This window comes from Puma concolor, chromosome A1 (genome assembly GCF_028749965.1).
Source record: "Puma concolor isolate L17-30 chromosome A1, mPumCon1.1.hap2, whole genome shotgun sequence".
NCBI classification, from domain to species: domain Eukaryota; kingdom Metazoa; phylum Chordata; class Mammalia; order Carnivora; family Felidae; genus Puma; species Puma concolor.
The window spans coordinates 53,857,775-53,879,008 of NC_141667.1; the positions used below are offsets into that span (position 1 = coordinate 53,857,775).

Consider the following 21,234-nt stretch of genomic DNA (forward strand, 5'->3'; position numbering starts at 1 on the left):
TTGAATATTTATTGTAGATACAAATCAAAACCAACAGCTCTGATCTAAACTAGTTTTTCAAGGTCATAAGACCCTCTCAGTTCAGTGAAAACATTAGGAAAAGGAAAAAAAATAACAGTAATAAAGGTCAGTAACATTTATTAAGACCTAGGATGCCTCAGTCCCTGTTCCAAACACTCTACAGCAATCATTCCCCTTAAACTTCACTAGAATTCTAGTAGGTACGGATGACTATTATCCCTATTTTTCCATGTGCTGAAGCTGAGACCAGACAAGTTAAGAAACCTGCTTAAGGGTGTCGAGCAAATTAATGCCAAACTAAGAAATAGCCAGTTTTTATTTTACTTTTTGTCAAATATTTCTTCATTTTTCATAGATTTTACAACTCCTGTTGGTGAAATTTGAATATATGTTTCAATATGTAGCTTTAAACATCCCTAATAATGAATTTAATATTAAAAGAATAATTAACATTTTATGTAGGGTCTCCACAAGATTCATTATCTAACTGATTTAGTTTTATCTTACAAAAAAGACAAAAAAAAAAAACAGAAAGGAAAATGGATTTACCCAAGATCACACAACAAGATCATAAACAGGCAGGAATTAGAGCATAGGTCTGCTGACTTTGAGTCTAGTGCTTTCCCTACCAAAATAAAGCTTCCTTTCTCAGAGAAGTTGAGTGTTTTAGAACTCTGTAGTTTTATATGATTTACAGAGTTTTAAAAAATATATTAGTAATGATTTTTTACCAGACATCCTAAAAATTATCTTGAATATCTCTCACTTCCAGGGTGAGAGAATTCCAGTGGAGGATGGGGGTGGGAAGCTTTAAAACTGACTGCTTGGGCATTGAACAAAGAGCAAGTGAGGTCAAGTTTTTAAGCTTACAGTTTTGCAGAGTATCCCCAGGAGTGATTTGACATCTTGGGGAACATTTTGTGATTTGACCTTTTGCAACCATTGCCTGCAGTTGCCTGAATTTGGATGTTCTTTTTCCAGCTGCTTTCAAAGCTGTTTTAGAAAGCTTGGTGTTCTGATAACATTAGGTTTCTCAACTGCTGTGGAGTCTTTTCTTTAAGAAAATGTCAGTGCCTGGGTTAGATTAATCAGGTCTGGCTTCAAACACAAAATTATGCTGGGCCCATCAAATGAATACAAACAAGAAATTACAATATTTCTACTGACATGGTTATTTCTCCAGAACAGTTTTCTGGGTTTGAATTAAAGTCATTAACAACCTTTTGCTCTTTGCCTCCTGATTTTGAAACCATTTGTGGCATACATCTATAAATCCAACAGATAGAATTCTAATACCATCTTTATTGGGGGTAGCATTGATTTGGAAGATACATTTGTAATCACAGTCGGGATTCTTACTAATTTATCAGGCATATCTAACTTTTGGCATCACCCAACTCAGAGGAGAAGTTGGTGTACAAGACCAATTACTCGCTTAGAATAGCTGGCTGAGAACAATTCAGTACCTAAAGTAGGGACTGAGTAGGACAAACTTCTAGATTAGCCTCTAAAAATTAGTCCTTGGCTTGACTCAGGAGACCTTACCAAATGGAGAACAGATGCAAGAAATTATTAGATCTATCCAGTAAGGAAACACCTAAGTGGGCATGTGTCTCAATTTTGCCTATCAGACAACAGAAGGAATGAAGCAGAAGAAAGAGTGGAATCTTTACTTTCCAGTATTTTCCAAAAGTGTGGAAATTCCTGTTTAATAGGTGAGGGAAAATAGAGGAAACTGGCTGCCCGTGGCTAAAGACTCCATTCTTCATGAACAGACCTGTGGACTATGCCTTTCATATTGGGAAATCTTGTTTCTTTCTGAAGGTCACAAGTAGAATTTCTGTACTTTTCCTCTGTGAAGTGCAGTCTCATCATGTACATGTCAGGATGGAAAAATATAACATATTGACCCATTTGCTGTGGCCCTGGGATCACAACTGTGACAAATCAGTTATAACCTCTAATTACAAGGAGCACGAAGTCCTTCCTCATCGAGCACTTACCTGTGGTTGGCTGGAAGTAAACAACTGCTACTTTTCTTAGGATTTCTCAAATATCCAGTGATACCTCTATTAGGCCAGTTTAATTTTCTTGTTCAAGTTGACAGATTTAACTATGCTATGGTGTGTGCTTCTTACAGGTATCTCTCTCCTGAGCCATTGACAATATTTCCAGTCAGCAACTTAGAGCCATGAGAGCTGAGTGGAATATGAATTCACATTTTATTTATTTTTTTTTATTTAAAAAAAAAATTTTTTTTCAATGTTTTTATTTATTTTTGGGACAGAGAGAGACAGAGCATGAACGGGGGAGGGGCAGAGAGAGAGGGAGACACAGAATCGGAAACAGGCTCCAGGCTCTGAGCCATCAGCCCAGAGCCTGACGCGGGGCTCGAACTCACGGACCGCGAGATCGTGACCTGGCTGAAGTCGGACACTTAACCAACTGCGCCACCCAGGCGCCCCTGAATTCACATTTTAAAATCTCCCCTACAATGGGACTTCTCAAAGAGAGAAATTAGGAGATCTGGTGGTGTCACAGTACATACATACAAGGATATTTTGTCACCTTTGACTACCAAGCTATTGATATATAACTAGTCCATACTTCAGTTACATATTGAACAGTGAATCATTGAACAGATGATTTTTATGACACAAATCTGTGAACTATGTTAAAATGATGGTATTAATGATTTTCATGGACACACTGATGTTCATACAAACAAGAACAAGACTGAACGCTTTACTATTATTCCTGATGGTTGCAGGTAGCCTTTTAACAAAGGATAAAAAATATATAGATATCACCTCAGGAGGAAGCTCACTTACCAATGCCATAGAAGTTATTTTGCAAAACAACTGTATCATCTCTCTGAATTTTACAAAGCACTTTTGCTACAATTAGCAAATGTGGTTTTCACAACAGCCTTAGCAATAGGTATGATTATCTCTATTTTACTGGGAGAATGTAAACAATTTGCCCTTGTCTCTGAACCTTGTTAATGTCATTAGTAGTAACTTGAATTCTGGAACTGGATTCAGTATATTTCCTGCTACTACAACCTACTCTGAATTTACATAAAACATGTTTTAGTATCTAGTCAGATGTTTGTAGGAGTTAGATTTAATTATGCTGAGAAATTGCATTCTTTTTGGATGGATCAAAGTGGCAAACACATTCATTTGTATCTTCAGCTTTAGACTTCTGAGCCAGAGTTGTTTTATTTATATAAATCCCAAGGTGAATTATTTGCTACATTGTTGGAATTTGACAATGGACCCAAAACAATGAATTGTATTACAAAAGGTCACACTGAGCTAAGAAATTGTGGTGGCTTCTTCAGAGGGTGAGAAAGAGAAGTGATTTACACTAGTAAAGAGAATTTTCTAGGACAGAAATACAGAGAACTGAGTTATTAGCAAACACTTAGGTTCACTGCACAAATCTAGAGAAAACCACTCATCTCTGGAATCTTTACAAATATTAAGCTTCCTTCTATGTGAAGCTATTCTCCAGGAGGAAATCTCTAGTATGGTTAAGTTTCCATTCTCCTAAAAGTAATTTGCCTATCATAAAAGGTTCAAGAGCAAATGAAAAGAATTTTTCTCTTTGTGGTTTGAGCCCCCAGTTATCCAAACCAGTTTGAGCCCCCAGTTATCCAAATCATGCTTTTTTTCCATTATCCTAGCCATTGGCTCAAAATAAACAGGCTGTGGGGCACCTGGGTGACTCAGTCAGTTAAGTATCTGACTTCGGCTCAGGTCATGATCTCACAGCTTGTGAGTTCGAGCTCCGTGTCAGGCTCTGTGCTGACAGCTCAGAGCCTGGAGCCTCCTTCAGATTCCATGTCTCCCTCGCTCTCTGCCCCACTCACACTCTGTCTCTCTCTCAAAAATGAAGCTTTTTTTTTTTTTTTTAAATGAACGAGCTGTTTACTACAAAAATAGTGTTGCTTTGGGAGGCAGAAGTCTGGGGTCTGCCACAAGATAGCTCTGTGTTCTTAGATAAAACACCAAACTTCTTTGATGGATCTCAACTGCCCCTCTATCTTTAAGAGGATAGAATAGGTTGATATAGATAAATTCTCAGACCCTTTCTAACCAGTTCTCTTTTGGAGTACTATTTCCTCCATGCTTGTATGTGCCAGAATGGTGTTAATAATATTACATAGATTATGCTAGTTTGTACTAATAAATCACATTAATGGGCTCATTATTATGTGCCATGAATTATACCAGACACTTTACATACATTCACTCGTTTCAGGTTCAAAATAACCCTATGAGGTGAGTTTTCTTAGTATCCCTACTTTACATGTAAGGAACTTGAGACTCAGAGAGTTAAGGCATTTTCCCCAAATCGCACAACCAGTTAGTGACAGGACTAGGACTTTTGAACCAAGCCAGTCTGACATCACAGTCCTTAGAGCAGATGTTTTTGCTGTACCCTCCTTCCCATCTTCTCTGAGCTGGTGTATCCATCCTCCAGGTGTTGTAAGGGGTGACTGCTGACAGCTCACCACTGTTCCTTCTCTCCAGAATTGCCTTTGACCAAGACAGAACCATCTCAACAAGGAGATTAAGACCATTACACTTTAGCCTACAGAGTACACATGGCTGCTGCTCTTCCTCCAGGTGGCATTAACTCTGTGGTGTACTTTGTTCCAGAATCTCCTAGAAGCTTTCCTCCTTAGGCTGAAGCAAATCTATGCTTAGTAGTTTTTCCCACTGCCAGTTCTTGCTTCCTTCTCTCACTCCCCTTCTTCTGAAAGCTTAAACCCACAAGTAACTCAACCCAGTAGGAATTCTTGACTCCACCTCTGCTTCTAGGGAATATAACTTGAAGCAGATGTCTTCATAATCCTATCCTCTCTTTGCTCAGTGGGGAAGCCAGAGGGAGACTTTAAAAGATAGATTTAGCCTAGAAAACAATTTAAAAAGTATAAATTATACTTTAATTTTCCATTTTAATTTTTCAAATTATTTTTTTTCCATATATGAGTTTAAAGAAATAATAGATGGAATAAAAATGGCGATGTTTTGAAATGAAAACACACTATTAGACTTAATGGAGAAGACTGATTGATCTGTTTCAGCAGCCAAGCCCCTTTGTTTTCTTCTCTCATTAATTGAATCTGGCTGAGAAACTCAAATCGCCAATTGATTTTTTAATAAGCATAATGCGGTCACTCTGATATAACTGATTTCCTATCCCTTTTTTCTTCTTGGCAAGTGGTTAAGATTGCTAACAGCTCACTGTGACCTTATATTCACATCTCCAGGGATTAAGTTCAGCAAGGTGTCCACTAAAAATATTTCCAGAAGCAATAATTTCTAAAGTGAAAGCTTAATATTTTAAAAGCTCATAGTGATCTCTGCCTTGTTCTTAAATGTTTTTGATATAGAGCTCACCCAGGATTTTCTGCATGACTTTCTAAGCTAAAACATTTATTCATTTAACAAATAATTGTTGAACTCATTCTGTGTACCAGGCACTGTACTAGATGCTGTGACTAAAATAGATGAATAGGTATGGCTATTTCCCTCGTGGAACTCGTGAACTAATTATAGATTGTAATCCAACATTCACACCAATCATAGACTTTGAATTGTGATCAGTTCTCTAATAGTCATACATACTATGAGGTTTTACTGAAGACATTAGATCTATTGATTTCTTTGATGATGGGATAAATTAATGGACATCTGAAGGCAGAATGGAGTTAATTAAATAAAATAGGGATATTAGAATTTTAGCCAAGACAATCAGCATATGAAAAGATCCGAAGGCAAGAAGTAGCAGGGCCATTTAAGGAATCACAAGAACCCCAGTTGGAGTGTAGGGAATACTATTTAAGATGAGGTTAGAGGCTAGAGTCAGGGGAAAGACCATACAAAGTCTTAAAGGGCAAGTTAAAGGATTTTAGTGTGTACTGATATCATTGGATACTTATTGAAGGGTTTAGAGGAATGTATATGTGTGTGACATGATCAAAGGAGCAGGGGGTATTCCAGAAATTGGAGGTAACAGGGAAATGAAGACATAAGAATGAGCAATACCCCTTGGCAGAGTAGAAAGTAAATCAGGTTAGGTGGGCATTAAATGGAGAGATGATAAATGGTGTGAGATACAGCTGGGATCGTTCAGTATGGATCGAGGTAAAATGGACCAGAAGCATATGTTAAGCACTATGGATTGTATATGAGAAACATGAAGGGAATGGCATGAGCAGAAATGCATTTTAGAAAGATTGGTCTAAATTAGCACTGTCCAACTGAGTTTTCCAAGATGAAGTAGCTTTTCTAAAATCTGTACTATCGCAATATAGTACTTACAAACTGTGTATAGTTACTGAGCATTTGAAATGCCCTTGATGAACTGGAGGAATAGATATTTGAATTTTAATTCTATATTTCATTTAAGGTAACTACCATCTTAGCACAAGTCTAGTCATAGTACAGAGCACGTGTGTATGGTAGTGTGGTGGTGTTGGGACATTGGGAAATTGGAATGAGGAAAAGGAGCAAGGAGATGAGCTAGGAATCTGAGAGAGACAGAGGAGGTCAGATCTTCCTGACAGAAAGATCATAGAAGTGTGAAATGAAAAATATTTAATTTACTTTGTCTAGGGCTTAAAGAACATGAAGGAAATAGTGAGAAAGGTTTAGGTTAAATTCAGATTATAGACAGCCTCCCATGCCAGACTAAGGGGTCTGGACTGTGAGGAGGAACATGGATCTCTTTAAGGCTCTCAAAGATTGGAATATTTATGCAGAAATTTCAGAAATGTTTCTTGCCAGAAAATTATGGTACTGAGCACCTGACTGGCTCAATCAGTTGAGCATCCAACTCTTGATTTGGGCTCAGGTCATGATCTCACGGATGATGGGATGGAGTCCCATGTCAGGCTCCACACTGACAGCACAGAGCCTGCTTGGGATTATCTCTCTCCTTCTCTCTCTGACCCTCCCCCGCAGGAAGGTGCACTCTCCCAAAATAAATAAATAAACTTAAAAAAAACATGACATGTTATCATGTATATGTTTTGATAGACCCTTTGCCATTGAGTAGTGATGCCATATCCCTAGGTCTTTCTTAGCCTGAGGAGTCTCTGATGGCAAGGATTACAGTTTAGTCGTGTTTCCCTTCCCCTGACTTCACAGTTACTGAAAGAATGTTGAATGTAATTCCAGAAAAATTAATAAGACTCTGAGCATCATTGGGAATGGTGGGCAGGTGATGGACACAGAAACATATGGGAACAGAATGTATAGAAGTTAGCAGCCATTTACCATTTAAATTTTGAAGTCATTACTTCCCCATAATACTCTAGACTCCATAAGCTCAGGGACTGTGATTCTGCCCAAGGTATGCTACTCATTCTTTTGAGCACACAACAAACCTGGAGAAAAACTTCATGCCACTTGAAAGGCAATATTTACAAAGCATTTTTTGGGGAAAAAGTATTTATTCTAGATATCTTGAAGTTAAATATATTTTTGAAAAAGTTATTTCCATATTACCTTTCAAAAAGTGAAGTATACCCCCACCTAGAGTGTGCAGCTCTTTGTTTACATGTTGTCTGTACTGTAAATTTTTTGTCCCCCAATGTAATAGGCTGAGAATGAAATACTTTCACTTGGCCTTTCACTGATCACTACCAAAGTTGAGACTCTTCATTTATCCATTCATTTGCCATTCATTTTGTTTAACCTAGTTAAAAATTTGGGTTTCTTTTCTCAATGATTAATGGGAATTGTTTATGTATCAGTGATATTAGCCTTTGATTTCTTATTTTGGAGATAGATTATTCGGCTGTGGTATTTTGCCTTTTAAAATTGCCTAAAGAATTCTTTAAAAAATTTTTTTAAGTTGTCATCTGTCTGTCTGTCTATCTTGGTAAGTAAACTCTCTTCCCAACCTGGGACTAACTCACATCCCCAAGATGGAGAGTCACATTGCTCTACCAACTGAGTCAGTCAAGCACCCCTAAAGCATTCTTTATAATATGGGAGTTGTACCTTTTTTACAATTTTTTTAATGTTTTGTTTTAGTTTTGACACAGAGAGAGAGAGAGACAGAGGATGAGCGGGGAAGGGGCAGATGGAGAGGGAGACACAGAATCTGAAGCAGGCTTCAAGCTCTGGGCTGTCAGCACAGAGCCCCATGCAGAGCTTGAACCCACCAGCTGTGAGATCAGGACCTGAGTCAAAGTCAGATGCTTAACCAACTGAGCCACCCAGGTGCCCCATGAGTTCTTTTACATGCTAAAGACGTAATATTTTTTTCCATTATGCTTTTTATGTTTTATGCCTTTTTACAGTAAGATTATAAAGATATTCTCTTGTAGTTTTGCCTTGTGTAGGATTTATATCTCTTGTAGTTTTCCTTGTGTAGGATCACACTTGGATCTTCAGTCCATTTTAAATTTATTTTTGTGAAGTGATTTACAGATCTAATTTAAAAACAAACTCCCCAAAGGAAAATGTGGCCAAGCAACTCTCCTGCTTTCCTATGATCAAAAGCAACCTCAGAGAAGGATACCACAGATTCAAGCATTTAATAAGGGGTGATAAAATTAGATCTAATGCATTGTATCAATACATGTCTCTATCTTAATTATAGTCAAAAGAAAATTATCTTTTCCCCATTTAATCTATTTAATTTAGAATAAGTTGTGAGATTCCATTGGTCTTAATCTCCATATTCCCTAATAGAATGCTCTATGCATAGCAGTGATTCAAAAATGTTGATTTAAATAAAGAAGAGACTATAAAAAAATGTAAAGAAAAGCATAGTACCAATAATGCCTTCAAGTCAATCTAGTAGAATAATATATACTTTATTCAATGATATTTAAGTGGAATAAGAGTCATGAGTGAGGAACAAAGTGAAGTATTTGTTTTACTCACCGTCCTGACAAAGTATTGATGATGTTGAGATAATATATGCAAATAATTCAGCCCCAGTCTCTGTACACAGTAGGTCCTTGTTACTATATGGTAGGTAACCAGAAAATACTTGTTTTCATTATTTTAGATGTTCACTGGGGTGGAAGACTTTTCTACTGTGGAATCTTTAAGTTTTTAGGAAATAGGTTTATATATGAAATAAAATCCTAAACACCCTAATAAATGCTGAATTTTAAAGGTTTAAATGATTAACAACATAGCTTAAAAAAATGAAATTCATTATTAATTGACATTGATGGTCTCTTCATAAAACCAGACATAAGCTTATAAAACAATAAAGAAAGAATGGACCTTAGTGGGTGTCATTCAAATTCTTTCCTCTCTTTTCAGTTATAGCTTGTGTCTATTATATGCTAAATTAGGACACAAAGAGGGACTAAACTAATTTATAAAATGCTATGACTTTAAATATCATATGTTAGAATAAATCAATAGATGAAATATATTTGAAGTGGGTGAAATAACCACTTTTGACTTGGTTGGCATTTAAACCTTTTGGGCTTAGGAATCACTGATGTGGCACTTTCAGAGGATTTGATTTTATAGGCTTCTTGGCCCAGAGTTTTTAAAAATACAAAAAGGGATGTGGCCTTAGAGATAAGACAGGCATCAGGCTGTCACTGTGAAGCTGCTTTGCTTTTAAATGGCCTGTTCCCAAGTTTGAATTCGTAATCTAGTGGTAGAAAAGCTTTGGATTTGCTGGCAAAAATGAAAGATGCTCAGAAGCTATTACCTTAAAATAGAAATTGATAGATAAATAAGCTATGGAAGTTTAGATTCTGACCTGAAAGGAAGTGGAGAATTGAATTAGATAATTATCTTTTTAACTTCAGACAAAATTAAAGTTCACCTTTAAAAGAATCAGATCATTAATGCCAAAGTATAGATTCTCATTCACTTACATGATACAAAGTAAAACGAAATTACTAATATTGTGTAGATTTATTTAAAATATTTTAATTTGTAAAGTCTCACTTAAACACGTGTTTAAAATGTGCAGAAAACTCTCAAGGACTCTGAAAATAGGGAGAAAAAGTGCCACTGAATATTAATTATTTAAAAAGAAAACCTTGCCTTGTTTTTCCTATCTAGCATATGAGAACTTGAATTTGCCTTTGGTATTCTGATCAAAGAAACAGGAAAGAAAAAGACAGACATTCCTAGGGATAATCTCAAATGAAATGTTTTTACTCCACGATCATAGCCTGTGTCTGTTATATTCTAAATTAGAAGAAAAGTAGAGACCAAACTAATTTATGAAATGCCATGACTTTACAGAGCTTAAGTTCAGATAAATCAACAGAGAGAAGCATAAACTAATCAAGACCTACTTAATATCAGTGAGAAATTCCTACCTTTATGTCTTCAGGAATAGTTGCTAAATAATGGCTACTCATTGATCTCTGAGAGGGAACTTGTGGTCAAATGGAAGTTGAATTTCCCAGTTAGTGTCTGGGTCACTGTCACTGACTTAACCAAGCCTGACTTGGACAAATGACAGTACATTAATCCACCAAAAGGCAGTGTTAGGAGGTTTCATAACCCCACTGAGGAAACTGCAGGATTAGAGGAAAATCATTACTTCTTGGAGGAGTAACCAAGGGGGTTTCCTGTCTCATCAGCTTGGAAGGGTGTGGAATGACACTTGCAAGTGGGAAGGAAGACCTGGACTGAGGAGTCATAACTCATTCTGCTAAGTCAGTCATCTCTGCCTGAGGCTTCTAAAGTACTTGATTTTCAAATCAAATCTAAATCTCCTAAATAAGTAGAGAAACATAGGCACAAAGCCAAATAATTAAACCAAAACACAGGATTTGTATTTTGTTCTTTATGTATTCTATAACAAATTATAATTTAGTAAAGAAAAGAAACAAGATTTGAGAAGTGGTCTCAGGTTCATCTCCCATTGCAAGAGCAGACATAGTCTTTGAAACTAATATTCTCTAAGAGTATAAAGAAAATATAATTGTATAGTAACTGAAATGTGTCTCCATAGCATATTATCTAGTTAAAAAATGTAATTCCCTAAAATTTCACTTGGAATCATACAAAATGCAAGACATGATTCTTTGTTTTGATCATTCATTCAACAAATGTTACTGAATACCTAGTTGGAGTCAATTAGGATGCTAAGTACTGATAGTGCAACAGTATGCTAAAAGAGACACTGTGAACTTGTGCAATAAATTCTAATAGGACAGATATTTATAAAAATAGCCACACATATGAATGAGAAACTAAGAATTGCAGTGTTATGAAGGAAAGCCATAAGATTCAATGAAACATGAGAAAAATGTCTCAGCATAGAAATTTGGTTATAAACTGGGTAAAATAGGTACTTACTGGTGTCAGTCACCAGAATATTGTTCTGTGGCTTGCATAGAGAAAGGTCCTGAGAATAAGAGGAAATTGTTACAAATCTTAGGGTTCATTATAGGCACTGTTTCCTTCCCTACCCACGAAGCAAAAAGTTTTATATTGTATATATTTAAGTAGGCAGCCAAGGCACCATCAAAAACCACCTCAAAGAAAAAAATATTATCAATATGCTCGAAAGGTTTCCTTTCATCTAGTGGTCATATTACTTATGAAAGGATCAGAAGTCAGTTTAATCTGTTTTTTTTAACCCAAATGGGCAAAAGATAGTTTTCAACATACCCCTTGTACAGAACTCTCAAATGTGTGAACATGAGAATTCAATATATACTTATTTTCAAATGCTTTGCAGTTATTTACTGAAGTATAATCGACATAAAATAACCTACTGGCTTTAGGTATACCTCATGGTGATTCGGTATTTTTATACATTACAAAACGATCTCCATGATACATCTAGTTAATATCTGTTACCATATAAAATTATTACAATATTATTGGCTATATCCTTACGGCTTATGTTTTATAACTAGAAGTTTGTAACTCTTAATCACCTTTACCTATTTCACCTACCCCCAACCCCTCCCCACTCTGGTAATCAGTTTGTTTCCTATACCTATGAATCTGTTTCTGTTCTGTTTTTTAGTTTGCACATATAAGTGAAATTTGTCTTTTTCTATTTAACTTAGCATCATACCCTCTAGGTTCATCCATGCTACTACAAATGGCAATATTTAATTTTTTATGGTGTAGTAATATTCCATTGTACATATATTACATCTTCATCAGTTTGTCTATGGATGGACACTTAGGTTGCTTCTATATCTTAGCTATTGTAAATAATGCGGCAATGAATATAGAAATGAATATTTCTCCTTAAATTGGTGTTTTTGTTTTCTTTTTGGTAAACAGCCAAAAGTAGAATTGTTAGATTGTATGGTATTTCTATTATTAATTTTTTGAGGAACCTCCATACTGCTTCCCATATTGGCTGCACCAAATTATTTTCTCAGCAACAGCACACAAGGGTGGTTGACTTTTCTCCACATCCTTTCCAATAACTTGCTATTTTTTTTTTGTCCTTTTGATAATAGCAAATCTGACAGGTATGAAGTAATATATCACTGAGGTTTTGATTTGCATTTCCCTGATGATTAGTGATGTTGAACATCTTTTCTTGTGCCTCTTGGCATTTGTAGGTCTTCTTTGGAAAAAATGTCTTTTCAAGTACCACCCATTTTTTTCATTGAATTTTTTATATTAAGTTATGTAAGTGCTTTATATATTTTGGATATTAACCTCTTATCAAATATATCACTTGCAAATATCTTCTTCCATTCAGTAGGTTGTCTTTTCATTTTGCTGATGCTTTCTTTCACCACTGAAAAGCTTTTCAGTTTGAAGTAAGCTTGTTTGTTTATTTTAGCTTTTGTTGTGCTTGCCTGAGACTGGTCCAAAAATATGTTTAAGACTGATGTTGAAGAGCTTACTGCTTATGTTTTCTTCTAGGATTTTTGTGGTTTCAGGTCTTACATTCAAGTTAACCCATTTTGAATTTATTTTTGCATATAGTGTAAGGTATTCATCCAGTGTCATTCTTTTGCATGTAGCTCCAATTTTTCCAAAACTATTCATTGGAGACTCATTGTACATTTTTGCCTCCTTTGTCATTGACTAATTGACCACATCAGCATGGGTTTATTGCTGGGATTCCTATTCTAAATGCTTTTCAGTTTTGATAAGGGTTTGCATGGTGCTATCTTTGTTCTGTTCCAGGAGATTATGTGGTCATGTCTGTCTACTTTGACCTGAGCAGAAGAATGGGATACTTCACCATCCAGACCTACATCCCCTGCACACTCATCGTTGTCCTATCCTGGGTATCTTTCTGGATCAATAAGGACGCTGTTCCAGCCAGGACTTCTTTAGGTGAGACACATTCCTTTGTGTTTTAGTGTTTCAAGTACCCAATATCAATAATCTTCATTCCCCTAAGTTGATTTGCTTTTACCTCAGTCAGCAATTACATAGAAATGCTGTTATGTTATGCTGTGTTATGTCATGTTGAGAGAGAGGCAGAGAGAGAGAGACAGCGAGCAGGAGATGGAGAGAAGGAATCTTAAGCAGACTCCTCACTCAGCGCAGAGCCTGACACAGGGCCCAATCTCATGACCCTGATATCATGATCCGAGTGAAATCAAGTATCAGACACCCAACTGAGATACCTAGGTGCCCCTATTTCATTTTGAAGAAAACTAGCATTAAAAAAGGTGTTTAAAAGTTTTCTAGTTCTAGTTCTCCTTAATTACCTTTATTTGCTTTCTTTGGTAAATTTTCTTAATAAATTTCAATTAACTAGGAAAAAATCAAACTTCTAATTTCAACAGATTTTTGTTTTGGTCTCTGGGCAGTTATATTTTGGAGCTGCTCACACAAACTCATAAGAGCTCATTGTGTTTATTCTTTCCAAATGTTGTATTGAGAGATGTCACATTGGTAGACTGAAGTCAGCCAAGGTGAGAGTATTAACATCATGGAAATAGGCAAACACTAAAAATCAGGACTCCCTTTTTTTTCCCCAGTAAATTGTCACACATTTACCAGTGCATAACTGATGTCTATTAATTCCAACATCCACAATTATAATGACATTTGAAGACATATACATAGCCATTGGCTCTGTGTAGAAGAACAAATTTAAAACACTATTTTTGAAAAAATACCTGTAACATTTTTGGAACACCAGCATTCACCCACCACACACACACCCACACACACCCACACACACCCACACCCACACATTCTTTTAAGATTATTTGAGGTTGCTTGATGTATTGTATATGTGGTATTACCTTGGATTTTCATACATCTTTCCTCATGTGAGGAAGAAGGTTCACATAGATTATTACAAAGCCACAGACTCACAGGGACATTACAGTCTAGGTCCATGAATGATATTTTCATACTACATAAAATCCCTTAGATAACTAAGAATAGAGCTGTCGAAAGGTGAATTATAAAATCACAATCCTCTTTCATCAGCTCTGTGAAAACTAGAACCACATCTCTTGCTCAGTCTTTGGCTAGAGAGTCAATACAATTGCAATAGTCAGGAGCTTGGGTTTTAAAATCCAATAAACCTGGATTTCAACCCACATGTATAATATAACCTTGAAAATGCTCTTTAATTTGTATAAATCACAGTTTCTTCAAATGGAGAACATATATCATTTTCTGTACCCAACTTGTAGGGTTTTATTAGGTTACATAAAGTATTCTATGTAACACATATGAAATATAGTAAGGCCTTAGAAATGTTAGCAACTACAGGTGACCCTTGAATAATGTGAGGATTAAGGGTTTTGACTCCACCTGTGCAAAAATCAATGGATAATTTCTAACTCTCCCAAAACTTACGTACTAATAGCCTATTGACTGGAAGCCTTACCACTAACACACACACTGTACGCTACACGATCTATGTACTGTATGATCTTACAGTAAAGTAAGGTAGAGAAAAGCAAATGCTAAGAAAATCGTAAGGAAGAGAAAATACAGTACTGTGCTGTATTTATTGAAAAAAAAATCTGAATAGAGTGGACCCATGTAGTTCAAGGGTCAACTACATAGTCATTTTCAGACAAAATGACCTGTACCAGGTTATTAAAACTGAGGGCAAAAGATGTTATGGGAAGAAGACATCATTTGCATGTTTATCCTCTTCTAAACCTAATTTATTTTCCCAATTTTCAAAATAGTTTTATTTTGATTTTTCTGTTATATGGAGTACTTTATTACAAGTCCTATTCAAAAGTCATGAGATCTTGTCTGATACTTTAAGTTGAAACAAATCCAAAATATGTTGAGAGTATTACTTTAGGACCATTACTTGTGACTGTGATTAGAATGCATTGCATTACATGCTAACATGTCTATCTCTTACAACAGAATATAAATGTTTTTCTTCATTCCCAGTATAGTGCCTGGTGCATAACTGGTACCTCAGTGATTATTCAAGTAATGTATGCTCTTAAGAATGGATGGAACAAATGCATTAATGCATTTCAATCTACCCCTATCAAAGATAGTTTAAGGAAAAGCTTTTAAATCAATCTCGTCTCTTGAAATTCAGACTTCCGCTGGTCAAAACCCCTCTTAAGACCATTTGGTAATTCATTTCGACCACCCATTAAGTGAATGCTCATTGGCAAAGCACCATGGTAGGAGAAGGGATCTAGGTGAGTGAGCTAAGGAATGAGGGAGAGGCCCCTGAACAAATAACAGGTAGGTGTTCCTATTTGTTAATCTTTGACTACAAGTCCTGCATGTTTAATATAGCACCTGTGCCCTTTCTGCTCTATACAAGTACATATAGAAGTTGAAATGACAATAAAAATTATTATCACATATTTTAGGGGTAAGCAGAGGGCTGCGATGTTAAATGACATTAACAAAGTCACAGGACCAGCAGATAGTACATCTATCTGCACCTTGGATAATGGGACTTATATTTGCTCTGTGAGGCCTTGTTGAAGGCTGTAGTGGGGAAAGGTGGGCCAGCTGAACTGACACAGTTTCTCTGTATTAACTTTGCTGTCTTCTCCTGATGTAGAACTTCTTAAATTTAACTGTGCATTTAAATCACCAGAGTGCCATTAAAAGTACAGCTGCCTCAGTCCAATCACAGGACATGTCGATTTCATTTTTGAAATCATGGCCTGGGTGTCAGGATTAAAAAGCAATTTTGCAGGTGATTCAAATGTGTGATCATATTACCTTTTCCAGTGTTTATAACCTAGAGTTAAACCAGATGACTCTAAACCCCTGTGGATCATAAGTTTCTTGCTGCAGAATAGTGATAGGCAAGTTGTTTAGTAAGTGAGATAAATATACCTGTGTGGCTCAGATTCTGGCTGCTTTCTGAGCTCAGACCACAAGGGCATGGGGGGAGCAGTTATCTTGGAGCTTGTAACACTTGAATGTAGTTTGGTATGCAGGCGGTAGCTGGTAAACCTTAATCATGATTTCATGACGATGGATGAAATGGTAAAAATACCAGTTGGTATTTTTCACCTAAGTAACCTGAGGTACTTAAGTACCTATTTTTCACCTAAGTAACGTGAGGTAACATGCCTGAGAGCTTACTTGATGCCAGGACTGGAGGAATTGATAAAACTTGTGGATATTTTTCATCCATCCCAGGTAAGAGAGGTCTAATTCTTTGCTTAGCAAAACTGCGCTTAAAAACCACCCCCAGCTATCTTGTTGGTTGGTGAATGAGTTAAAACTACACTTGTCTGCCACTCATTGTTCTCTTTCCTGAGGCTCCCAGCAGAAACTTGAAAATATCATGAAACAGTTTCCTTAAGGTTTTTCTTTTAAATGGCTGTGATGAACTTCCAAGTAGCCTAAATAACATTTTCTCAACTTGCTTGATAAGAGTTTAACTTACATGTCAGATCTGTCAGATTTTCTGAAGTGATTTTATCTATGGTGTCTACTATAAATACTGACATTTTCACTCCTCCATAGGTCAAGTGTGGCTTGAGGCCTGAATGTGAAGGGAAGGTCAGGTCCCAATTTAGTTTTTAAATTCTCCTCCCCCAAATATCAACTGTAATTAAGTAGTCAAGAACTTCTACATGAATTAATGCATAGACAACTAAAGTGAAGCTTTTTCAGTTTGAGAAGCAGACTGTTCTTCTCTAAAATAAATATCTTACATTTACTGATATCTTACTAGGAATTGACAGTTAATGAACATTACTTAATTTTCATGAGAATACTATGGGGTCTGCCCCTCTCCACACCATCCCAGTTTGTAGAGGAGAAATTTGGCCATTGCTGAAGCTCTACCATGGCAATATGGAACACCCACAGTCCACATCATCCCAGATTAGGAATATACACTAGCTTCCAAGTGTCTGGGGCTTCATGCTGCATATTAGATACATATTTGTAGAGAATGAAAGAATATAACAATGTGGGTCAGAACATAGCATTTTTTTTATTTATTTATTTATTTATTTATTTATTGTTTGAGAGAGAGACCGAGCGAGCATGAGTGGGGAGGGGCAGAGAGAAGAGTGAGACACAGAATTCAAAGCAGACTCCAGACTTTGAGCTGTCAGCACAAAGCCTGACACAGGACTCAAACCCATGGACCACGAGATCATGATCTGAGCCGAACTCAGATGCTTAACCTACTGAGCCACCCAGGTGCCCCAGAGCATTGCGCTTTAAATCAGATTCCACAGGCTTGCATCTCATCTCATCTCTGTCACTTACTACCTTGGACAAATTTCTTATTTTTTCGGTGCTTTTTTTCACCTGCAAAAAAAAAGGGATAACAGTGATAATCCTCATTGTGAGGATAATACATCAAGTGCCTGACACAGTACCTGGCCAAAGAAGGAGATCCATAAATGTTAGCTGCTTTTATGTGCAGTTAAAACTCTCTCCTCCAAGTCATCAATATGAAATCCTATTTTCAAATGTAGGGTAACTGTCTCTGTCCTTTCATGTATACACTATTCATTGATTGGTTCATTTATGAACTCAAAAGATATTGAGTCCAAGAACTACACTTGTCCATAAAATCACAAAGGACATTAAGATAGAGGTCTTTTCTGTTGTCTCAGAGTATACAGACTAGGAAGGGAGATGGGTTATTCCATAATAATAATATAGGAAAGAGGATAGGATTTATAACTGCAGTTCCCTGATCGTTCCTCCCTCTCTGTGAAAGGCTACTCTTTTCTGTGAAGTGATTTCAACCAGTACAGATCTTTCCCCTCTTGAGAATTTCATAACAGAAAATCAGAGGAAACTTGATTTTAACTAAGACATAATGGCCCAAGAGAGCCACATGGTTCTCGTGACTTATTTATTCTATAACTGGAAGTTTGTACTTCTTAATCCCCTCCACCTATTTTGCCTATATCCCTCCCCACCTCCCCTCTGACAAACACCAGTTTGTTCTCATGAGTCTGTTTCTATTCTTGTTGTTGTTTGCTCATTTGTACATTTGTCTTTAGATTTCACATATAAGTGAAATCATATGGCATTTGTCTTTGCCTGATTTATTTCACTAAGCATAATACCCTCTAGGGTCATACATGTCACAAAAGGAAAGATTTTATTTTTCTTGTAGCTGAGGCATAGTCCATGGTGTGTACATACCATGTTACCTTTATCCATCCATCTATCAATGGATACTTGGGTTTCTTCCATGTCTTGGCTATTCTAAATGCCACCGCAATAACCATAAGGGTGCACATATCTTTTTGAATTTGGGTTTTCATTTTTTTCAGGTAAATGCCCAGAAGTGGAATTACTGGATAATGTAGTACTTCTATTTTTAGTTTTTTGAAGAACTTCCATACTGTTTTCCAGAGTGGCTACACCAATTTACATATTTAACAACAGTGTGCAATGGTTCCTTTTCCTCCACATCCCTGCCAAGACTGCTATTTCTTGTCTTTTTGATACTAGCCATTCTGACAGGTGTGAGGTAATATCTTACTGTAATTTTGATTTGCATTCCCCTAATAACTAGTGATGCTGAGCATATTTTCATGAGTATCTCGGCCATTTCTGTGAGTCATCTTTGGAAAAATGTCTATTCACATCATCTGATCATTTTAATCGGATTCTTTACTTTTTTAGTGTTGAGTTGTAGGAGTTCTTAATATATTTTGGATATTAACCCCTTATCAGAGATATCATTTGCAAATATCTTCTTCCATTCTGTAGGTTGCCTTTTTGTTTTCTTGATGGTTTCCTTTGCTATGCCAAAGGTTTTTAGTTTGATATAGTCCCAATGGTTTATTGTTTCTTTTGTTTTCCCTGCCTGGAGAGACATATTCAGAAAAAAAATATTGCAAAGACTGAGGTCCATGAGTTTACCAGCTATGTTTTCTTTTAGGAGTTTTATGGTTTCAGGTCTTACATTAGATCTTTCATCCATTTTGAGTCTATTTTTGTAGATGATGTAGGAAAGTGATCCAGTTGCATTATTTTTCACATAGCTGTCCAGTTTTCCCAACACTATTTATCAAAGAGATTTTCTTTTTCTCATTGCATATTCTTGCCTCCTTTCTTGTAGATTAATTGGCCATATATGCATGGATTCATTTCTGGGCTCTTTTCTTCTGATCCATTTGTCTATGTGTCTGTTTTTGTGCCAGTACCATACTCTTGACTACTACAGCTTCATGGTATTGTTTCAAACCTGGGATTGTGATACCTCCAACTTTGCCTTTCATCAAGATTGCTTTGGCTATGAAAGATGTTGTATGGCTCCACACAATTGTAGGATTGGGAAAAATGCTTTTGTTATTTTGACAGAAGTTGCACTGAATCTGTAGATTGCTTTGGGTAATAGGGACATTTTAACAATATTAGATCTTCCAAATCATGAGCATGTTCTATCCACTTGTTTGTGCTGTCTTCAATTTATAATCATTTTCAGAGTCAGGTCTTTCACTTCCTTGGTTAAATTTATTCCTAAGTATTTTATTATTTTTGATGCAATTAAAAGGATTTGTGGTGGAGTCTTTAGGGTTTTTTGTATGTAGTATCATACCATCTGCAAATAGTTAACAGTTTTACCTATTCCTTACCAATTCAGACACCATTTATTTCTTTTTCTTTTTTAAAAAAAATTTTTAATCTTTTTTTTTAATGTTTATTTTTGAGAGGGAGAAAGACAGCGTGAGCAGGGGAGGGGCAGAGAGAGAGGAAGGCACAGAATCTGAAGCAGACTCCAGGCTCGAGGCTGTCAGCACAGAGCCCAACATGGGGCTCAAACTCACGGACCATGAGATCATGACCTGAGCTGAAGTCAGATGCTTAACCGACTAAGCCACCCAGGTGCCCCCATTTATTTCTTTTTCTTATCTGATTGTTATAGCTAGGACTTCTGATACTATGTTAAATAAACGTGGTGAGAGTGGACATCCTTGTCTTATTCTTCAGCTTTTCACCATTACGGTGTTGGCTGTGGGTTTTTCATATATGGCCTTTATTATGCTGAGGTACATTCCTTCTATACACATTTCGTTGAGAGTTTTTATCATGAATGGATGTTGAATTTTGTCAAATGCCTTTCTGCATCTATTGAGATGATATGATTTTTTAAAATGATTTTTATCTTTCATTTTGTTAATGTAGTGCATCACATTGATTGATTTGCACATACTGAACCATCCTCACATCCCTGGAATAAATATCACTTAATAGTATTGAATGATCCTTTTAATGTATTGTTAAACTCAGTTTGCTAACATTTTGTTGAGAATTTTTGCATCTATATTTATCAAGAATATTGGTCTGCAATTTTCTTTCTCTCTCTTTTGTAGTATCTTTTCTGGTTTTGTTATGAGGGTAATGCTGGCCTTATAAAATGAATTTGGAGCATTCTCTTCTCTTCCAATTTTTGAATAGTTTGAGAGGAATAGGCATGAAGTCATCTTCAAGTGTTTGGTAGAATTCATCTGTGAAGCCATCTAGTCTCAGACTTTTGTTTGTTTGAGTTTTTTTTGAATACCAAATCAATTTCATTACTAGTAATTAGCCTGTTCATTTTTCAAATTAAAAAAAAAATTAATGTTTATTTTTGAGAGAGGGAGAGAGAGTGTGAGCTGGGGAGGGGCTGAGCTATCAGCACAGAGCCTGACACAGGGCTCAAACTCACGAACTGTGAGATCATGATGTGAGCCAAAGTCGGATGGTTAATCAACTGAGCCACCCAGGTGCCCCATTAGCCTGCTCATTTTTTAAAAAATTTCATCCTGAGTCAGTCTTAGATGATTGTAAATTTCTAGGAATTTATCCATTTCTTCTAGGCTATCCATTTTTT

At 36.3% G+C, this 21,234-nt stretch overlaps 1 protein-coding gene across 2 annotated transcripts in view; it reads left to right on the forward strand.

Annotated features, from left to right (window-relative positions):
* Positions 1 to 21,234, forward strand: part of GABRG2 (gamma-aminobutyric acid type A receptor subunit gamma2) — a 115,264-nt gene that overhangs the window by 82,860 nt on the left and 11,170 nt on the right. For both annotated transcript variants that reach the window (XM_025923437.2, XM_025923439.2), the window contains exon 7: positions 13,149 to 13,301. In XM_025923437.2, the coding sequence (XP_025779222.1) occupies positions 13,149 to 13,301 (153 nt within the window). The remainder of the gene's footprint in view (positions 1 to 13,148; positions 13,302 to 21,234) is intronic.